The sequence below is a fragment of the Sylvia atricapilla genome, chromosome 2 (genome assembly GCF_009819655.1).
Source record: "Sylvia atricapilla isolate bSylAtr1 chromosome 2, bSylAtr1.pri, whole genome shotgun sequence".
Lineage (NCBI taxonomy): Eukaryota > Metazoa > Chordata > Aves > Passeriformes > Sylviidae > Sylvia > Sylvia atricapilla.
The window spans coordinates 45595669-45610946 of record NC_089141.1 but is presented as its reverse complement, the minus strand read 5'-3'; the positions used below and the strand labels follow the sequence as shown (position 1 = coordinate 45610946).

Here is a 15278-nt window from a genome sequence, read left to right as displayed (position 1 = left end):
GTCTGAGCTCATGGTGTTGCCAGAAGCAGTGGCTTTGTGCTGGATTTTGGGCTGGAGGTGTTTCTCAGGGAGCGTGCAGTCCTCCTTCACCATTGGAAACCACCAGAGCCAAATGGTTTGGCACAGACTTCTGGGAGCCCCTCAGCTGAGATATGTGATGTAAATGTGGCAGCTGTTGTACATGGATTACTTTGTATATCTTTATAATTTTAATATTGCTATTAGATGGTGAGAAGTCGCACATTTGGTTTTACTTAGGTTGCAATGGAGAGTACTAAAAAGCTTAGGTAAGACACATCAATCAGTATAGACCATTTGGTGTTAGTTTCTATCTGCTGAAATCATGGAGTAGGGGTTCCTCTACCAAGGCTAAGGATGAAATTAGTGTTGACTTTGAATCCTTTCTTACAAAACAAGGCAAACACAGCTTTTGTGCTGAATTTTTGTCATATTCCTCTTTTCTGCCAAATCTCATTGTGCTGTCAGGTTTTTTACAGTGCAATAAATGACTGAAAATTACTGATCTTTTTATATAAATATAACAAACATAGTTCTTAGTTCTAGGTAGAGAAAGTTTAATCTCTTTTTCCATTTACAACTGAATTTTGGGTGATACTCTGGCGTAGTTGAAATCTATGCAAAATCTAAGTTCATGCTAAGACTTGAGAATTAATACAACTACCTTTATTGTGTTAATGAATCGATTTCATTATTTTTGACTTCAGGTTTTTTTAATGTTTTTTCACATAATGAAAGTACTGCATATTGTAAAACACAAGCTTGCTTCAGAGATTTGGATGCATTCTTTTTATAGCTGTTATTTTGCAGTTTTAAGTGATGCTAGCCTCGAGACTGAAAGCACATGCCATGTTCTTCTCCTGGAGAATAAACAATGTAAATGTCTAAGGAAGACAAGTATAGGAGACCAAGAGGGCAAAAACCTTGGCCTGTGATGGCAGAGGGTTTTCACCTTTGGGGACATGTTGTCATCTTTGTGGGAGAAGGCCTAAAATAGTACTGGAGGAAGCTTAGATTGGATATTAGGAAAAATTTCTTCGCAAAAGGGTTGTTAAGCTCTGGAACAGGCTGCCTAGGGATGTGGTGGAGTCACCATCCCTGGAGCTGTTTAAAAGGCATGTAGGTGTGGAACTTGGAGACATGGTTTAGTGGTGGAGCTGGCAGTGCTGGCTTTACACTTGGACTTGATAATATCAAGGATCTTTTCCAACCTACAAATATGTTTGTAGGCTGAACATCCAATGTGAGTTTGCAAGAAAGAATGGAAGGATAAGAGAGGCAGCCTAGTGAAGTCAGACTAGGTTGCTCCGAGGTTGGTTTTGCAGTGAGTGAACTGACTTTGGAAAGGCCTTAACTAAACGTCATCGTGACTTTCTTTGCTGTTGTTTTGCAGGTCAATAGCTTCGACATCAGCAACGTGTCCCACAACCACGCTCGGGCCGTGCTGTCGCAGCCGTGCTCGGTGCTGCACCTGACGGTGCTGCGGGAGCGGCGCTTCGGCGGCCGCACGCACGGCCACGCGGACACGCCGGGCTCGGGGCGGGAGGACAGCTTCCAGGTCACCCTGCACAAGCGCGACTCCAGCGAGCAGCTGGGCATCAAGCTGGTGCGCAGGACCGATGAGCCGGGCGTTTTCATCCTCGACCTCCTGGAGGGGGGCCTGGCTGCCCAGGACGGCAGGCTCTGCAGCAACGACCGCGTGCTGGCCATCAACGGGCACGACTTGAAGCACGGCACGCCGGAGCTCGCTGCTCAGGTTATACAGGTAATCGGCTTTCCCTACCTGAGCCCGCAGTTCGGCTTTACCTCTGGAGAGTGTTCCCATCAGAACAGCTTGTGTGGGGCCTAAAAACCTGTGTCAATGTAATTCACGGTGATTTAATGTTCTGAAAATAATAGTGAGGGACAGGATCTGCTTTGGCACCTACCAGATGAACTTCACTTCCTCAGAAGTGAAAAAGTGCAGTAGTCTTCCCTGGAATGCAGCCTGAAGGTTAGAAGACAGCTCATGTGAGCAAGGAGCCTGTTGTAGCCTATTGCTTAGCAGGGAAGAAGATAAAAAAGGAGATTATTATTATTATTATTATTCTATTTATGTATGTATTGTATTTTAATCTCTCTAGAAGAGAGTGAGCTCTATAGAAGTGAGTTTTTTATTGATTTGCCAGTGCATAGAATTGAGTTAAAACAAAAAATTAATTTGTCAGATGTTAGAGTCAACAGGTAGCAGCTGAGAAGTCAAATAGAGGTTTTCCATGAGTTCTGCATGGTATAACTCATTTTCTGAGTGTTCAGAGAAGAGCTATTTCCAATGTCTGGTTATGTTCTGGACACAAATATTACCCAAAGCTTGTTGCAGTGTGACATATGACCCTTCTGTGTCCCCACAGGAAATCCTTTACTTCACACCTTTCTCCCAGTCTGTAAGGAAACAGATGCAGCACGTTGCTACTTCCTGCTGATGGGATGTTGTTGTAAATGGCTCTGTTTTTAGGAAAGTTGAAATATACCAGTAGTACATTCCTTCAGTCTTGTGCAGTCATCTTTGCTTAAAGCACCACATAGAGAGCTCTGATACAAATGAGTAGTAAATATTTGTTTCAAGAGTTTTCGTTGCAGTGAAATTAAATTAACAGTGATCTTGGGAATGGCAATTTCAGTTTCCCAATTTTTGTATACAGTGATTGGAATTTAGCATTGGGTAACTTTTACTTTTTGAGGTGTGGCTTTGCAGCAATAAAGAGAGGATGCTTTATTGACATCTGATAACTGGGTCTCCCAGTATTCCCCAAAATCCAGAATATGATGGTATGCTCATGTATAACATCTTTCTTGCAAGTATCTTTGGGAAGTAGCAGAGGTGTTCAGAGCTTTCAATCAAAAGCTGCAGATCTTGGAGCTATCACATAGGCATTTCTTCCATTTATTGCTATGTGTTGCTGGAGTTCATAGAGGCTGTAAATGGAAGGGGGTGAATTTTAATGTTTGAAGCTTTGTAACACAGTGTGAGAAATGGTCCTTTTGACAAAGGATTTTTAGCTGATGTAAAGGTAACATCAGAGGTGAAGAAGGAATGTTAATTTCCCCTCCATACTGGGGGAAATTGCAAAAAGAAGCAAGTAAAGGAGTGTAAAGTCTAAAAAGGAACTGGAAAGCAAGGTCTGCTGTTGTCTTGTTTCGCACTCTGTCACATGTTTTTCTCCCTTTCTAATAATCAATATCCTGTCCAACTTGGTGACGTTTGATGACCTCATGTGTTCAACAGGCAAGTGGGGAGAGAGTGAATTTGATCATCTCCAGACCCCTGAAGTCACAGACAGTCAGCATTATCCGAGACACCTCCGGGACTCACAACAGCAGCTCACACCAACACCAGTCCCAGCAGCTGTTTCACAGCAGACCTAACTCACATAAGGTTGGTGCTTCTACTTCTGAAAGGAAAAGATAGTGGTGTATGTAGCAAGGCAAAGCTAGAAGAAAGGATTAATTTTTTTAAAATCTAGTTAATAAAAAAATGGTGATGACTTCCAAGTACTCAAGTGCTGCATCATGTCTGGAGTAGGAGCAAAAGATACACAACATATTTTTGGCATGTTTTTAGGTTTGCTGATTTCACTACAGTGAAAGAAGTCAGTTCTGTGAGCTCATACAGTTGTAGTTGTCAGACCTCGTCTAAGACAGTGGCTGGTATCCTGCATGGAAGGGCTGTCATTCAAGGGCTGTCATACATTTTTTGTTGTTGCTGTGCTGGCTGCAACCAGGAAAGAGGTGTGGTGCCCACCATCCAGCATATAACGAACATGTTGGAGGGATGTGTCACCTCCTTCATAAGTCAACAGTCCTGGCTGCAAGGCTGCTGAGTACTGCAGGGTCTCAAGCAGGGAGAGAAAGGCAAAATTAAGAGACTTTCATGAAGCTAGTATCAAATTTTTTGTAAGACATGCAAAAATAGAGCCTGTGCTTGAGATGCTCTTGTAATAAGAAAAATATAACTTCTCACTCTTAAGAAGTTGACTTTGAAATAATTCTTATGTTGACCATGTCAACAAATCCTTACCTTCCCACCTGTCCACTCTCTTTGCTTCAGTATTTTGCATCATATACTTCTGTTGAGGTAACTTAGGTTCGTTGATAGTATTTTCTTTTAAAAGTGAAGATCATTTCAGAAAAGAACAAATGAGGCTCTAGGAAACTTGTTTTCCTTCTGAGGGACAAAGGTGAGGTTCCTGAATACCATGGCTGTGGGTACCTGCCACAGCACTGGGCCGTACCCACACAGTGATTAGTTTGTTGATGTCAGAGCTTGAAGCAAGTTTGCATGTACCAGCATGAGCTGTGCTCTTACCACTGTTCCATAGTTGATCCAAAGTTGGATGAGTGGATTTCCCTTACAGGTCAGTGCTATCTATGGGCTCTTTTAAAACTGATGTAACAGCAAGGAGACGTTTCTCATGTTTTGTATCCTTTAGCTTCCTCTTATTAACCTGTAGTTGGCTTCAAAGCCTTGTGGCCTAAAATATGTTTATATGATTGTGTGGCAGCAGCCAATCCTGAAGCCTGAAGCCTTAGAAATGAACTGTATTTATAAGCTACGGTATGTTTACATATAGCTAATTCCATGATTAATGTGAAGAGCAGAGCCAGTCAGAAGGAGCACATGGCATTGGAGGTCAAAGACGACAATGCTGTCATTCTCCAAGAGAAAGCAGGAGAATATATACATATATACACTTTGAAGAATATCCCAAGTTATTTCTTTCATTATTTTGGATTCCTTGCAAGTATTCTGTCAATTTAAGATGCTACCACAAGTGTATGTGCAGTGGTTTAAATCTCTTACTTAATAGCCTAAGGGAAAGGCTTCAGCAAATAAAATTTACTTTGATTTAGATTTAAATCTTTTTTTATTGGGCAGAACTTAAATACAGGCTGAACTTCATCATTCAGTTGTCAGAAAATTTCATGTAGGATCTCTTCTTGTTTCAAGCTTGAGTCTGTATTATAATCATTAGGGAAGGCTGCCCAAGGTACCCATTACAAGCCATTAGCATTAATTGGCCTTAGTTTGTGCTCTGGGAGGTTCTATATACCAGCTGCAAAAGAGAACATGATGCATAAGGGCTTTAAAGGGTCTCTTACTGTCATCATGAAAACACGTTTTCATTTCCTAGGAGCTCCTTTGTAGTTCTGGGGCATATTCCATTGAAAGATGAAGTAATGCTGATGTTCAGCAACACATCAAAAGATTGTATCTGATTTGTCTCCAGACTTTTGACTATATGGTTTTGTAGCGCAGCCCTAAAATTTAGCCTCTTCCAGTGTAGGATGTTAAGAAAAACTAGAGTGAGATTTCAAGATGGGTCTTGATAAGCTTTCTATCTATATTTGAGGATCTACATCCATGGGGGTTTTATTGGTCATTTGGGGTGTTTTTTTTTGGAGAGGGCAGAGATCTGACCTAGAAGAAACCCAGCCACAGCTGGATTAGTCCTTTTAAACTGTTCCATTAAAGTGACAGAGTGTGGTTTTGGGGTGTATTTAGTTGTTTTATTCTGGTTTTTGGTTTTGGTTTGCTTGGTTTTTGCCCTTAGTGTTAACAATGTTATTTATCCTTATTAAACAGGACCTCTCCCAGTGTGTTACATGCCAAGAAAAGCACATTACTGTGAAGAAAGAGCCACATGAATCTCTGGGAATGACAGTGGCAGGAGGCAGAGGCAGCAAAAGCGGCGAGCTGCCCATCTTTGTGACAAGTGTGCAGCCTCACGGGTGTTTGGCGAGAGACGGCAGGATTAAACGAGGTGGGGTTTGGCTTCCCTGGTGGCATGGCTGCCTCTCCTTGCTTTTTGATCACTACATTCTCTTGAGTCAGGTGGTGTCAAAAAGTCTTCTCACAGATGTAGGAAAATGCTTATGGGATGCTTTTTTTCATGATTCAATAGTGGAAATACAGTGTTTAGTGTTGCACTTTAACCTTTTATGGGAAGGGAATGTTTACAGCATGATAGCAGGGGAAGTGGATAAGATCAGGAAATGTGTGGCTAAATTCTTTAAAGCTGATGGTAATCCCCTGTGCTGAGGGTCTGCTGTGATGCAGACACATCCTGTTTTTGTGTTTAATTTAGTAGGTTGTACGACATCTCTGTCCAAGGAATCTCTTCTCCCGGGTATAATATCTGAACAGCAGAGAAGCTCTGATGACAGGCTACAGTTCACCCACACAAAATTTGCCCCAAAAGCTACATCAGTGTTAATCCTGGTTCCCAAAAGCTTTCTTATCCTCTGGGACAGCATGAGTTTGCTGGTCTTCAGGGGTGTTGCAACACCTGTCCTTGTTCCTCAGCTTTGTTAAAAGGAATGAGGAGGTAGAGGTTAGGCTCAGCATAGGTGAAGGCAGTCCTGCATAAATGATAGCAAAGCATTTGATGATTAAAACATATTATGTCATATGTGAATCAGAGACTGCCTATGGGATCTCTGCAATTCACAGTTCACAGAATTACAGAATGTTTCAGGAAAGAAATGTAGGAAAAAAACTTCACAGATTGTACATTTAAAAGAACAGTGTGGGAGCATCCTTCTCTGCTTCTGAGAAAGGGAGATTTACACCCACACACCAGCAGGTATGCTTTCTTTTTCTGTACTACTATGAAAAACACACTTGATAGAAGAATCACTATTGTTCTTTCATTGTGTAACATTAAAGTAGCCACAAAAGCTACTGGGAGGAAAAACCTTTTAAAAACTAAGTCTCATACCAAATGTGACCCAGGTGTTCACACTTTTGCTCTGCTTTTTTCTGGCTTTCAGTGGTGCTACATTGTGTGAAAAAAGAGTCTGCCACCGCATAGTTAATAATATTCTTGTTTTCATCCTGGGACCTTTGAAAACATAAAACTAAAATTGTGAAAATCCTTTTCTGTCTTTCACTCTTTTCAGATTATCTTTGTAGAGATGCTCCATTTCTTTCTTTAAATTAACTGAGTTCTGTACCAAACTTTCCAGTAGTTTTTGAATTCCATTTTCTTCTCCCAAGTAACAAGTTATTAAAACCAGATGAATTAAAGCACTCTGTGGAAGCTCACCTGTCTACAGTAATTGGTTACTTCGAGGTGCCTCCATTTTTCCTGCCATCATTCTTCCTTCACTTTTAAAGTTAGAATGAACCCAAGATCCACATCTGGAAACAGTTGTGTCATGGCATCTGCAGTAGCAGTTGCAGCCAAGCTGGTGAGGTACTTAAGTAATTTCTATTTCAGATTTTCAGGGTAGTATACATAGGAGTCACAGTATTTGGTGCGGTATGTGGAAATTAATTACATGATCCAACTTCATACAAGCTCAATACATAAAAGTTTCAGTCTGACAATATAAAGACTTCAGGGCTATTAATCTGCTAGTTCAGACTGTCTCAGGTGCAAAGTATGGAATGAACCCCTGGTGTGGGAGGTGCTGTGGGTGGGCAGGACAGACTGATGTGCTCTCCCTCCTTGCTTTGAGCAGGTGACGTGCTGCTGAACATCAACGGCATTGATCTGACCAACCTGAGTCACAGCGAGGCTGTGGCCATGCTGAAGGCTAGTGCTGCCTCTTCAGTGGTTGCCCTGAAAGCCCTGGAAGTCCAGATTGTAGAAGAGCAGCCCCAGGCTAATGAAGAACAGTTGAGTACCATCAGTGAAAATGAATACGATGCCAGCTGGTCACCGTCGTGGGTCATGTGGCTGGGACTTCCAAGGTATGGAATTAATTGATTAAGTACTCACTTAGCTGTTTGAATCTAAGTCCTGCAAGAGACATTAAGGAGCAGAGACCTGCTTAGCTGCAGCACATCTGCACTTATTTCTGCCTGGCCATCTCAGCTGTATTCAGTTGGCAGAGTGCTTGGGAAGTGGGCTGTGAACAGCAGCAGTGTTTCCTTAGGAAACTCAGAGATGAATAGACTGGATCTATCCCTTCACAAACCATAGTAACTACCCATGTGGAATCTTCTGTTCAGACACAGTTCAGCTTTTTTAGTGTACTGTAACTTCCTATAGAATATCTAAAACTAGAGCAATTACTAATAAAATACAAAGTATATCTCCATATGTCTCTTTGCTAATCTGCTACCTAAGTTTATGAGGCCAAATACTTAACTTCAGAATATTGCATCAGATTTCAGCCATTCTGACACTCTTGACATATCCTGTGCCAAGACTGTTGCCGTGTAACTATAGACTCACGTTGGTTTTTTTCAAGAATCCACTACCATCTCTGCCAAACAAAAAAACTCTTAGAGTTTTCCAGCAAGCTCCCTCCCCTTAACTACTCTGCAATCTGCTGGACATCACTTCATTTGTACTCCTCACTCACTCTCTTGAGGCTGCAGCTATAATCTCATTCTGGCATCACTTGTTATCAAGAAGAGCTCCTACTGCAGCTAGTAGAGTTGTTAACTTCAGTCAGGGCATGCAGGTTAATTCCTCTCCCTCTGATGGATTTACCAGGTCTGTACTTAAAGTGTAAAACCACAACACAAACCAGAAAGACTGGAAGCAGAAAGCAGCTGAAGATCTAACACAACCATGCATTGGCCCTCCAGAAGTTTCACTTTTCTGAGTTTAACTGTCAATTAATTTATCTTCTATTAAAGTATTTATGAGTAATCTCAATAAATGGCTCTCAGTTTTGGTAAATATACTTTTTTCATGCTTTAGCAGCAGTTTGTTTCTTACCTAGTGGTTTAAAGCAGTGTCAAACAACTTGGTATCTTCTTACTGAAAAGTTAATTTCTGTGCCTGTTTGTTTTTTAAATGACAGTCATTGCCAACTTCATTGGCAAGAACTAATTTTCTCTCAGGCTGATAACATATAGCAGTACAGTTAGTGAAGTGTGATCTGAATTATTTACATTCTGCAATAAAATGGTTAGTCATTTCTATTTTTCATTTTTAGTGATGAATCAGTACAGAGGTAATGAAGATTGTGCATGGATTTTTAATTTTTACTTAAAGTAGAAAAAGCTTAAACTGGCTGGGGGTGGAGAACAAATACTCTGCATTTTTGACTTGCAAACTGAACACATCAGGTGTTGATTTTCCACCCACATTGTTGCCACCTGTGAAATCCCTAAAATGCTGTTCTATTAATGTCAATTTGCAGAGCTAAACACTTAACTGTGTTTAAGTAATTATTCTAGCACTGCATTACTTCTTCTAAAACAATTTCTGTCTCAAGGTTGTGGGAGTTTTTTGGGAATCGGTTTGAATATTGCAAAATTGCTCTGGGAACAAAGGTGTGATCACCATCCCTGCCCTTCTCTTCCACACTTAGCATAGCTGTTGTGCCTACTGTAAAACCATCCGTGGCTTTTTCTCTTGTTATCCTGTGCCTCCATTCCACAGCTGCCTGCACAGCTGCCATGACGTGGTGCTGCGGAGGAGCAATTTAGGGAGCTGGGGCTTCAGCATCGTCGGTGGCTACGAGGAGAACCACACAAACCAGCCTTTCTTCATTAAAACCATTGTTCTGGGAACTCCTGCCTACTTCGATGGAAGATTAAAGTAAGCCAAAGTAACAATGGGAGAAATAATAATAATGGTAATAACAGCAACAATAATGAACCGCTTTTAAATAGTTACGTGCAACTCATTGCTTAAGGAAATACACTGTAGCATCTTGTGCTGCTGGATCATGCAGCCCTGTAGTGTTTTGCCTCCCTGGTGAGTGGGATGCAGGGAAGTAATAGGGTGTTTCTGCTGGGGAAGGGGCATCTCAGAGGTGATGGTATCTCCTGTGCTCTTCCCCAGCTGTGCTGCTGTCACCTGCTGTCTCCCTGTTGAACTCCACTTCAGGCCAAGAGACAATGTGCACAACTAGCTAATTTTTGCTAAGTGGGCAGAACTGCTTTATGCTTTCACATCACCTTCCAAAGCCACTGCTGGAAACGGATGCTGAGGATGGGTGCTGCTGCTTTGATAGAAGGGCAAGAAAGTAGATGATAAAGATTTCTGAAAAGATTGCTAAGGAATCAAGTCCCCATGGCATTGTCCTGTCATTAGCTGGGAGGAAAGTCACTGATAAATGAAGCAAGTTCAGAAAAAGCCCCTGAGATAGCTGAACTGGAGCACTTGCCCCACAAGGAGAAGGCTTCAGGGGCAGCCAGCAGCCCCTTCCAGTACTTACCTGAAGATTATCAAGGAGACAGAGCCCAGGCTTTTCAGTGGTGCAGGGTGAGAGGATGAGTGACAACAGGCACAAATTGAACAAAAGAGCTTGAGACTGGTCATGAGGAGAAACTATTTTCCCATGAGGATGGCATGGCATAAGGTGCATGGTCTCTGCCCTTGGAGGTCTCTGAGACTACTGGGTGAAGTCCTGAGAGTGCTGGTCAGAGCTTACAACTGACCCTGCTTGCAGTAGAAGGTTGGGCTATAGACCTCCTGAGGTCCCTTCTGACCTTAAAGATTATATGATTTTACTTATATGTTATATTTGGATGCAGCCCTCAGGTTTACTATCCAGATATATATATTAGCCTTGTGTAGGGTTAGTTCAGAACTAGAACTTAAAATTCCCATTAAGAGATCTCTTGTTCATAAACTTGATTTTCTGTGAAGGTGGCAGTCAAGAATATGCAACTTGAAGTTTTGTGGCATGATTTTTACATGCAGATTTTCTTCCAAAGTGACTTAAGAAAAGAATGCACTTATGCCTAGAGCCTTGACAGTAATTCATTTTTCAGTTCAATGACTAAATAAATAAATGAAAAAATAACTTGGCTGAACACAAAACTACTTTTTTTTTTCCAACTGTGGAACAGTTTGGATTAAATTAAAGATCTCAGTTCAACTCAAATAATTTCAGATTGGGGACTTAATAACTAGAAGTCTTCACACAAATGGCAGTTCCAGCATCATTCTTAAGAAGCGTGGAAAGATCATCATGGTCACATTTACCCCCTTGTAACCTATGGAAAATATGCTCTTGTGTGATAATGTGATACAGTACTGTCTTTTCAAATGTACTGTTCCACTGAAAATACAGACTTAAAAATGGACCATCAGCAAGGGAGAGCCCCTTAGAACCTGCACCTTGAGGGATTGTGGGGCAGGTCTCTTCTAGAGCTGTTCTGTTTTGTTTAAATTATCTAAATGTTAGGCTGGAGAGGAAGGGAGTAAATAACTTCACAGTTCAATTGTTTAGACAGTTTTCTGCTTACATGATCTGTCTGGTGTGATTTTACAGAAGGCAAAATTACTTCCTCAGAAAGGCTGTGGGAGATGTCATTCAGTGAACTGTAGCACCTTGGTTTGGGTGATGGGGTTCTGTGGTTCAGGCAGAGAAGGACTTTTGAGTGCACATTTGACTGGTGTTGGTAACTCTGCTTCCTCTTCCTCTGCTCTGCCCTGGGGAAAGCTCAGGAGGGCATCTTTTTGCCACCCATTTTGGTGCCTTTGATGCTTGGGTGGATCAGTTTCAAGAAAAGTCCTGTTTGATCTCCAAGTCACATTTGACTACTCTGGGGAATGTCACACTCACTTTGCAAAGCAAAGGTGTCTAGAGAAGGAACATGCTCAATTCAGAAAGAAATTAGGCTTTTGAAGTTTCTCTTGAGGTTTTAAAAACCAGAACTTAACCCTTCAAGGTCACTTTTCTCAGGGCCATCAAGTGGCATCCTCACAAATCTCTGTTACCCATTTCAAAATGCAGAGATGTTGCAGTTGAACCATCTGCTAAGGAAGTTTTCAAGCCAAATGGTTATATTTGACAAAATCATAAGCCACTGAAAACAAGGTTCTTAGTTGGAATGTGGTTGGTTGGTAACCATAAGTATCTTTACTTACACCTCCTACAGTAAAGGCATGTTTGGTATAAATGTGTTATAATCCACACAAACAAACAGAAATGCTTCTGTCATGCACATGCTGTCTCCTCTTCTCTTCATTCCCTTAGGTCTTTCCAAGTGTCTCTTCTAATGTTTCTATACAGGTCAGCCCTTAAAGCAGAACTATCTTGGTATTAGACTTGAAATAGAGTGATTTGGGAATTTCTCAGATGAGTTTTGGATTAATCCTAGAATATCTGGAAGTTGGGAGGGACCTTTTAGAAGTTACTTAGTCTGACACTCCTGCAATGAGCAGGGACATCTTTCAGTAGTAGGACAGACTTCAAATTGAACTGCTTTGGGAATTTTAGTGACACTTTCCGGCCTGGTGCAAACCTACTGGTGCAGCAGTGAAGTGCTGTTTGTTGGTGTGTGCTCTAATTACTGCACAGCAGGACTCATCATGTGTTCTTTTTTTTTTTTTTTCTTGTGTTTCTCAGGTGTGGTGATATGATTGTCGCTGTAAATGGACTATCCACAGTTGGAATGAGTCATTCTGCACTCGTTCCCATGCTGAAGGAGCAGAGGAACAAAGTGACTTTAACCGTGATTTGCTGGCCTGGAAGCCTCATCTAGAGTTGTGAATCTCTTTGGTTCAAGCAGTGTCTTTTTCTAGACAGCTGGCACAAAAATCTCCTCTTTTTTTCCCTATTGATACAGCTGGTTAAAAGCAGGGCCAAAACTGCTGTATTTTCCTTTTTTACAGGTCTCTCAGACTTATTCTACCTGTTTTGCCATCCTGAAACAGCTATTTCTGTTTTCTATGTCTATTGCTGATACAAATGCAAATATATTTGAGCGTACAGAGAAACCCCCACTCCAATATGACTGTCACTGAGCTTTTCCCATCAGGCTTGTAGGGTCAGCAGAAGAACTTAGCAGTTCTTTAGGTTTCTCTGCAAAGTCCTCAAATGGTATTGTGGTATATAAATGTAACATTCATGTACCCACTCTTCCTGGCAAAGAGAACCCGTGTCAGTACCAGAATGACACATCTGTCTGCTGCTATGAACCAAAATCTGTTTCCAAAGGTTACATCGCTTCGTTTCGTGAACCTTTCCATTTTTGATTCCATATTTTGGACTGATTCAAGTATTCCATTTCACTCATCAGAAATTACTTGGTCCCCCAAATTTTTCTTGCAGGGCATCAATGTTCATAGAAAAGTAGGACAAGAGCCTGATATTACTAGAATTTTTATAAAGTGCAATAATTGGACTCTTTGTTAGGAACCTTTAATATATTACGGAGTTTGTACCCTGTAATGACAAGGAACACGGAAGTAATTCCCGTTGCAATGCTGGCAAGGATTCGTGTGCCCAAGGTCGCCTTTGAGTGAATGGCTTGCAGTATTAGACTTTACTTTACAAATGAATGTTTTGCTATGTCAGAGAATTTTGATGAACATTTTTATGAAGATCATTTTTACCGTTTCTATTGTAGTTGTCAGCTTTCTTTATTCAAGTGTGGAAACAATACTTTGACTTGTACTTTCTAAATGAGAGAATTATTTCTAGGGAAAAAAGCAAGCTGTTAAGAAACCATATGTTATGGTTAACAGGTGAGCAGGCTAGAAGGAAAGCTCTTTGATTTCAAGTCCAACTGGAAAGTAAGCTGCAAAGTTCACTCTTACTGTCACCTCCTGACAAATGTGCAAATGCCTTGATATCAAATGCTGAAAAGATCTCTTTTGCATTTCAGGACTTTTTTTTTTCCTTTAGAGAGCACCTGCTATTAAGTTGTCAGTAATACTGTTTGTCTTGGATTGTATTTAGTATTTTTACAAACCAACCTTTAACTTCTAGACTTTGCCTTTCCATGATATTTGCAGGCTAAGCACCCACTTGTTTAAGAAAAGAGGGGCGGAGCACAGAAAGAAATGTGCTGACCTGGAGCTAACCCTGTGTGTTGTCAGTGTTCTCAATATTTGAAAAGAGCTTCATTTATAAACCAGGTTCCCAACCTGAACTGATTTTATGAATGACCTCTGTATTGTATTATTAATTACCAGAGAATGTATTTGAGAGTCACAGCATATTTCAATTGTGAAGCATGAACTTTATTTTCAAACTTAGCTGGTATAATATCGGGGCATATTATCGCATGTCATTATTCTAGTAGCTTTGTTTTCAAAAAAAAATAAAGTCACTCTTTTGCAAAAAAAGAAAAAAAGCTTAAAATCTCATATGAATGGTTTTATTCCTGTCTGTAATGTAAACTATTGTTTTAATTTCATAATACTAAAATACAAAAGAATGTCCTCTCCAGTATATTACTGTAGTAAGAATCCTTGTTTCTGAAGCAAACACCAAATTTATTTGATACTCTGATTTAAGAACCAGTTTTCTCCCATCCCCAGATGGTGTTTAACTGTATGCTTTGCCCTTAATGCGGACTTCTTTGTGAAGTACATCTTAGTGTATAGGCTTTAAGGAAGTTTTTGACATATGTACTAGATTTAGTGGTTTTTATTTTAAATACTACACTTTTCATTCAAAATCCTGCAAAAAAATATTTTTAGATTTTTTTTCCTTTCCTTTTATATGTTAAATGTAACAAAAGCATGGGTTAGCTTAAACTGTGCAGTTTTGTTTCTGTGTGCTGTAGCTTTTGATCAGAATATCTAAGTGATAAAACTTTTCGGAATAAATTCACTTCCTGAATCATTTTACCCCTTTCTCTTGTAGCAGCATAGTTGGGTTTGGTTTTCTGTGCCTTCTGTTTTAAATTATTTCAAGATTATTTTTTTCCAAATATTGTTATCTAATTGTATGGTATTAATGAAGGATGAATGAAAATAAAAGTTCATTCTACACATTGTAATAACTCAAAAGTATCGTCTCACTCTTTGCCAAAGATAAGAGGAGCTTGGTGCAGAGTTGGTTTAAAGGTAATTTTTTTCTCCTGTGATTTATCATGAATTACAGCTAGCGAATCTGCCATAAGGGTCTGAGGGTATGCTCATCCTGCCAGGGTGACATACCAGCTGTTGAACCATTAATGCCAGCACTGAGAAGTGTTTCTAAAGTGTAGGTAAGATCTGTGCTTTATGGTACTTTGCCACAAGTAGTGTTTCCTCTTTCCCCCTCCATGCCAGCTGGTACTGATCAGCTGGAGGATGTTTTCACAGCAGAGACTTGATGCAAGGAGACAGTCTTGCTGGAAACATCAGTATTGTGGCACAAACTTGAGCCTCTTGGTTATCAGTTCCCATCTCCTGCAGGCAAGGATGCTCTATCCTTAGATGTCTGCAATGCTAGAACGAGTCTAAAAGCAATTTCTCACTGACTTGCAGTAAAGTTGCCCACATTCTGTATTGCTGCTCCTTGCAGTAGTTATGAATAGTTGAGTTCCTTTAAAAGAGAGCCATGCCTGTGTACAGAAATGCAGAAGA

The 15278-nt window shown here is 40.6% G+C and overlaps 1 protein-coding gene across 2 annotated transcripts in view; it reads left to right on the top strand.

The window, feature by feature from the left end:
• LNX2 (ligand of numb-protein X 2) overlaps positions 1-14717 on the top strand; it is a 52353-nt gene extending 37636 nt beyond the window's left edge. For both annotated transcript variants that reach the window (XM_066313111.1, XM_066313112.1), the window contains 6 exons: positions 1412-1783; positions 3284-3433; positions 5642-5819; positions 7522-7753; positions 9402-9560; positions 12325-14717. In XM_066313111.1, coding sequence (XP_066169208.1) covers positions 1412-1783; positions 3284-3433; positions 5642-5819; positions 7522-7753; positions 9402-9560; positions 12325-12460 — 1227 coding nt within the window. In that variant the 3' untranslated portion in view covers positions 12461-14717. The remainder of the gene's footprint in view (positions 1-1411; positions 1784-3283; positions 3434-5641; positions 5820-7521; positions 7754-9401; positions 9561-12324) is intronic.
• Positions 14718-15278: the final 561 nt, after the last annotated feature.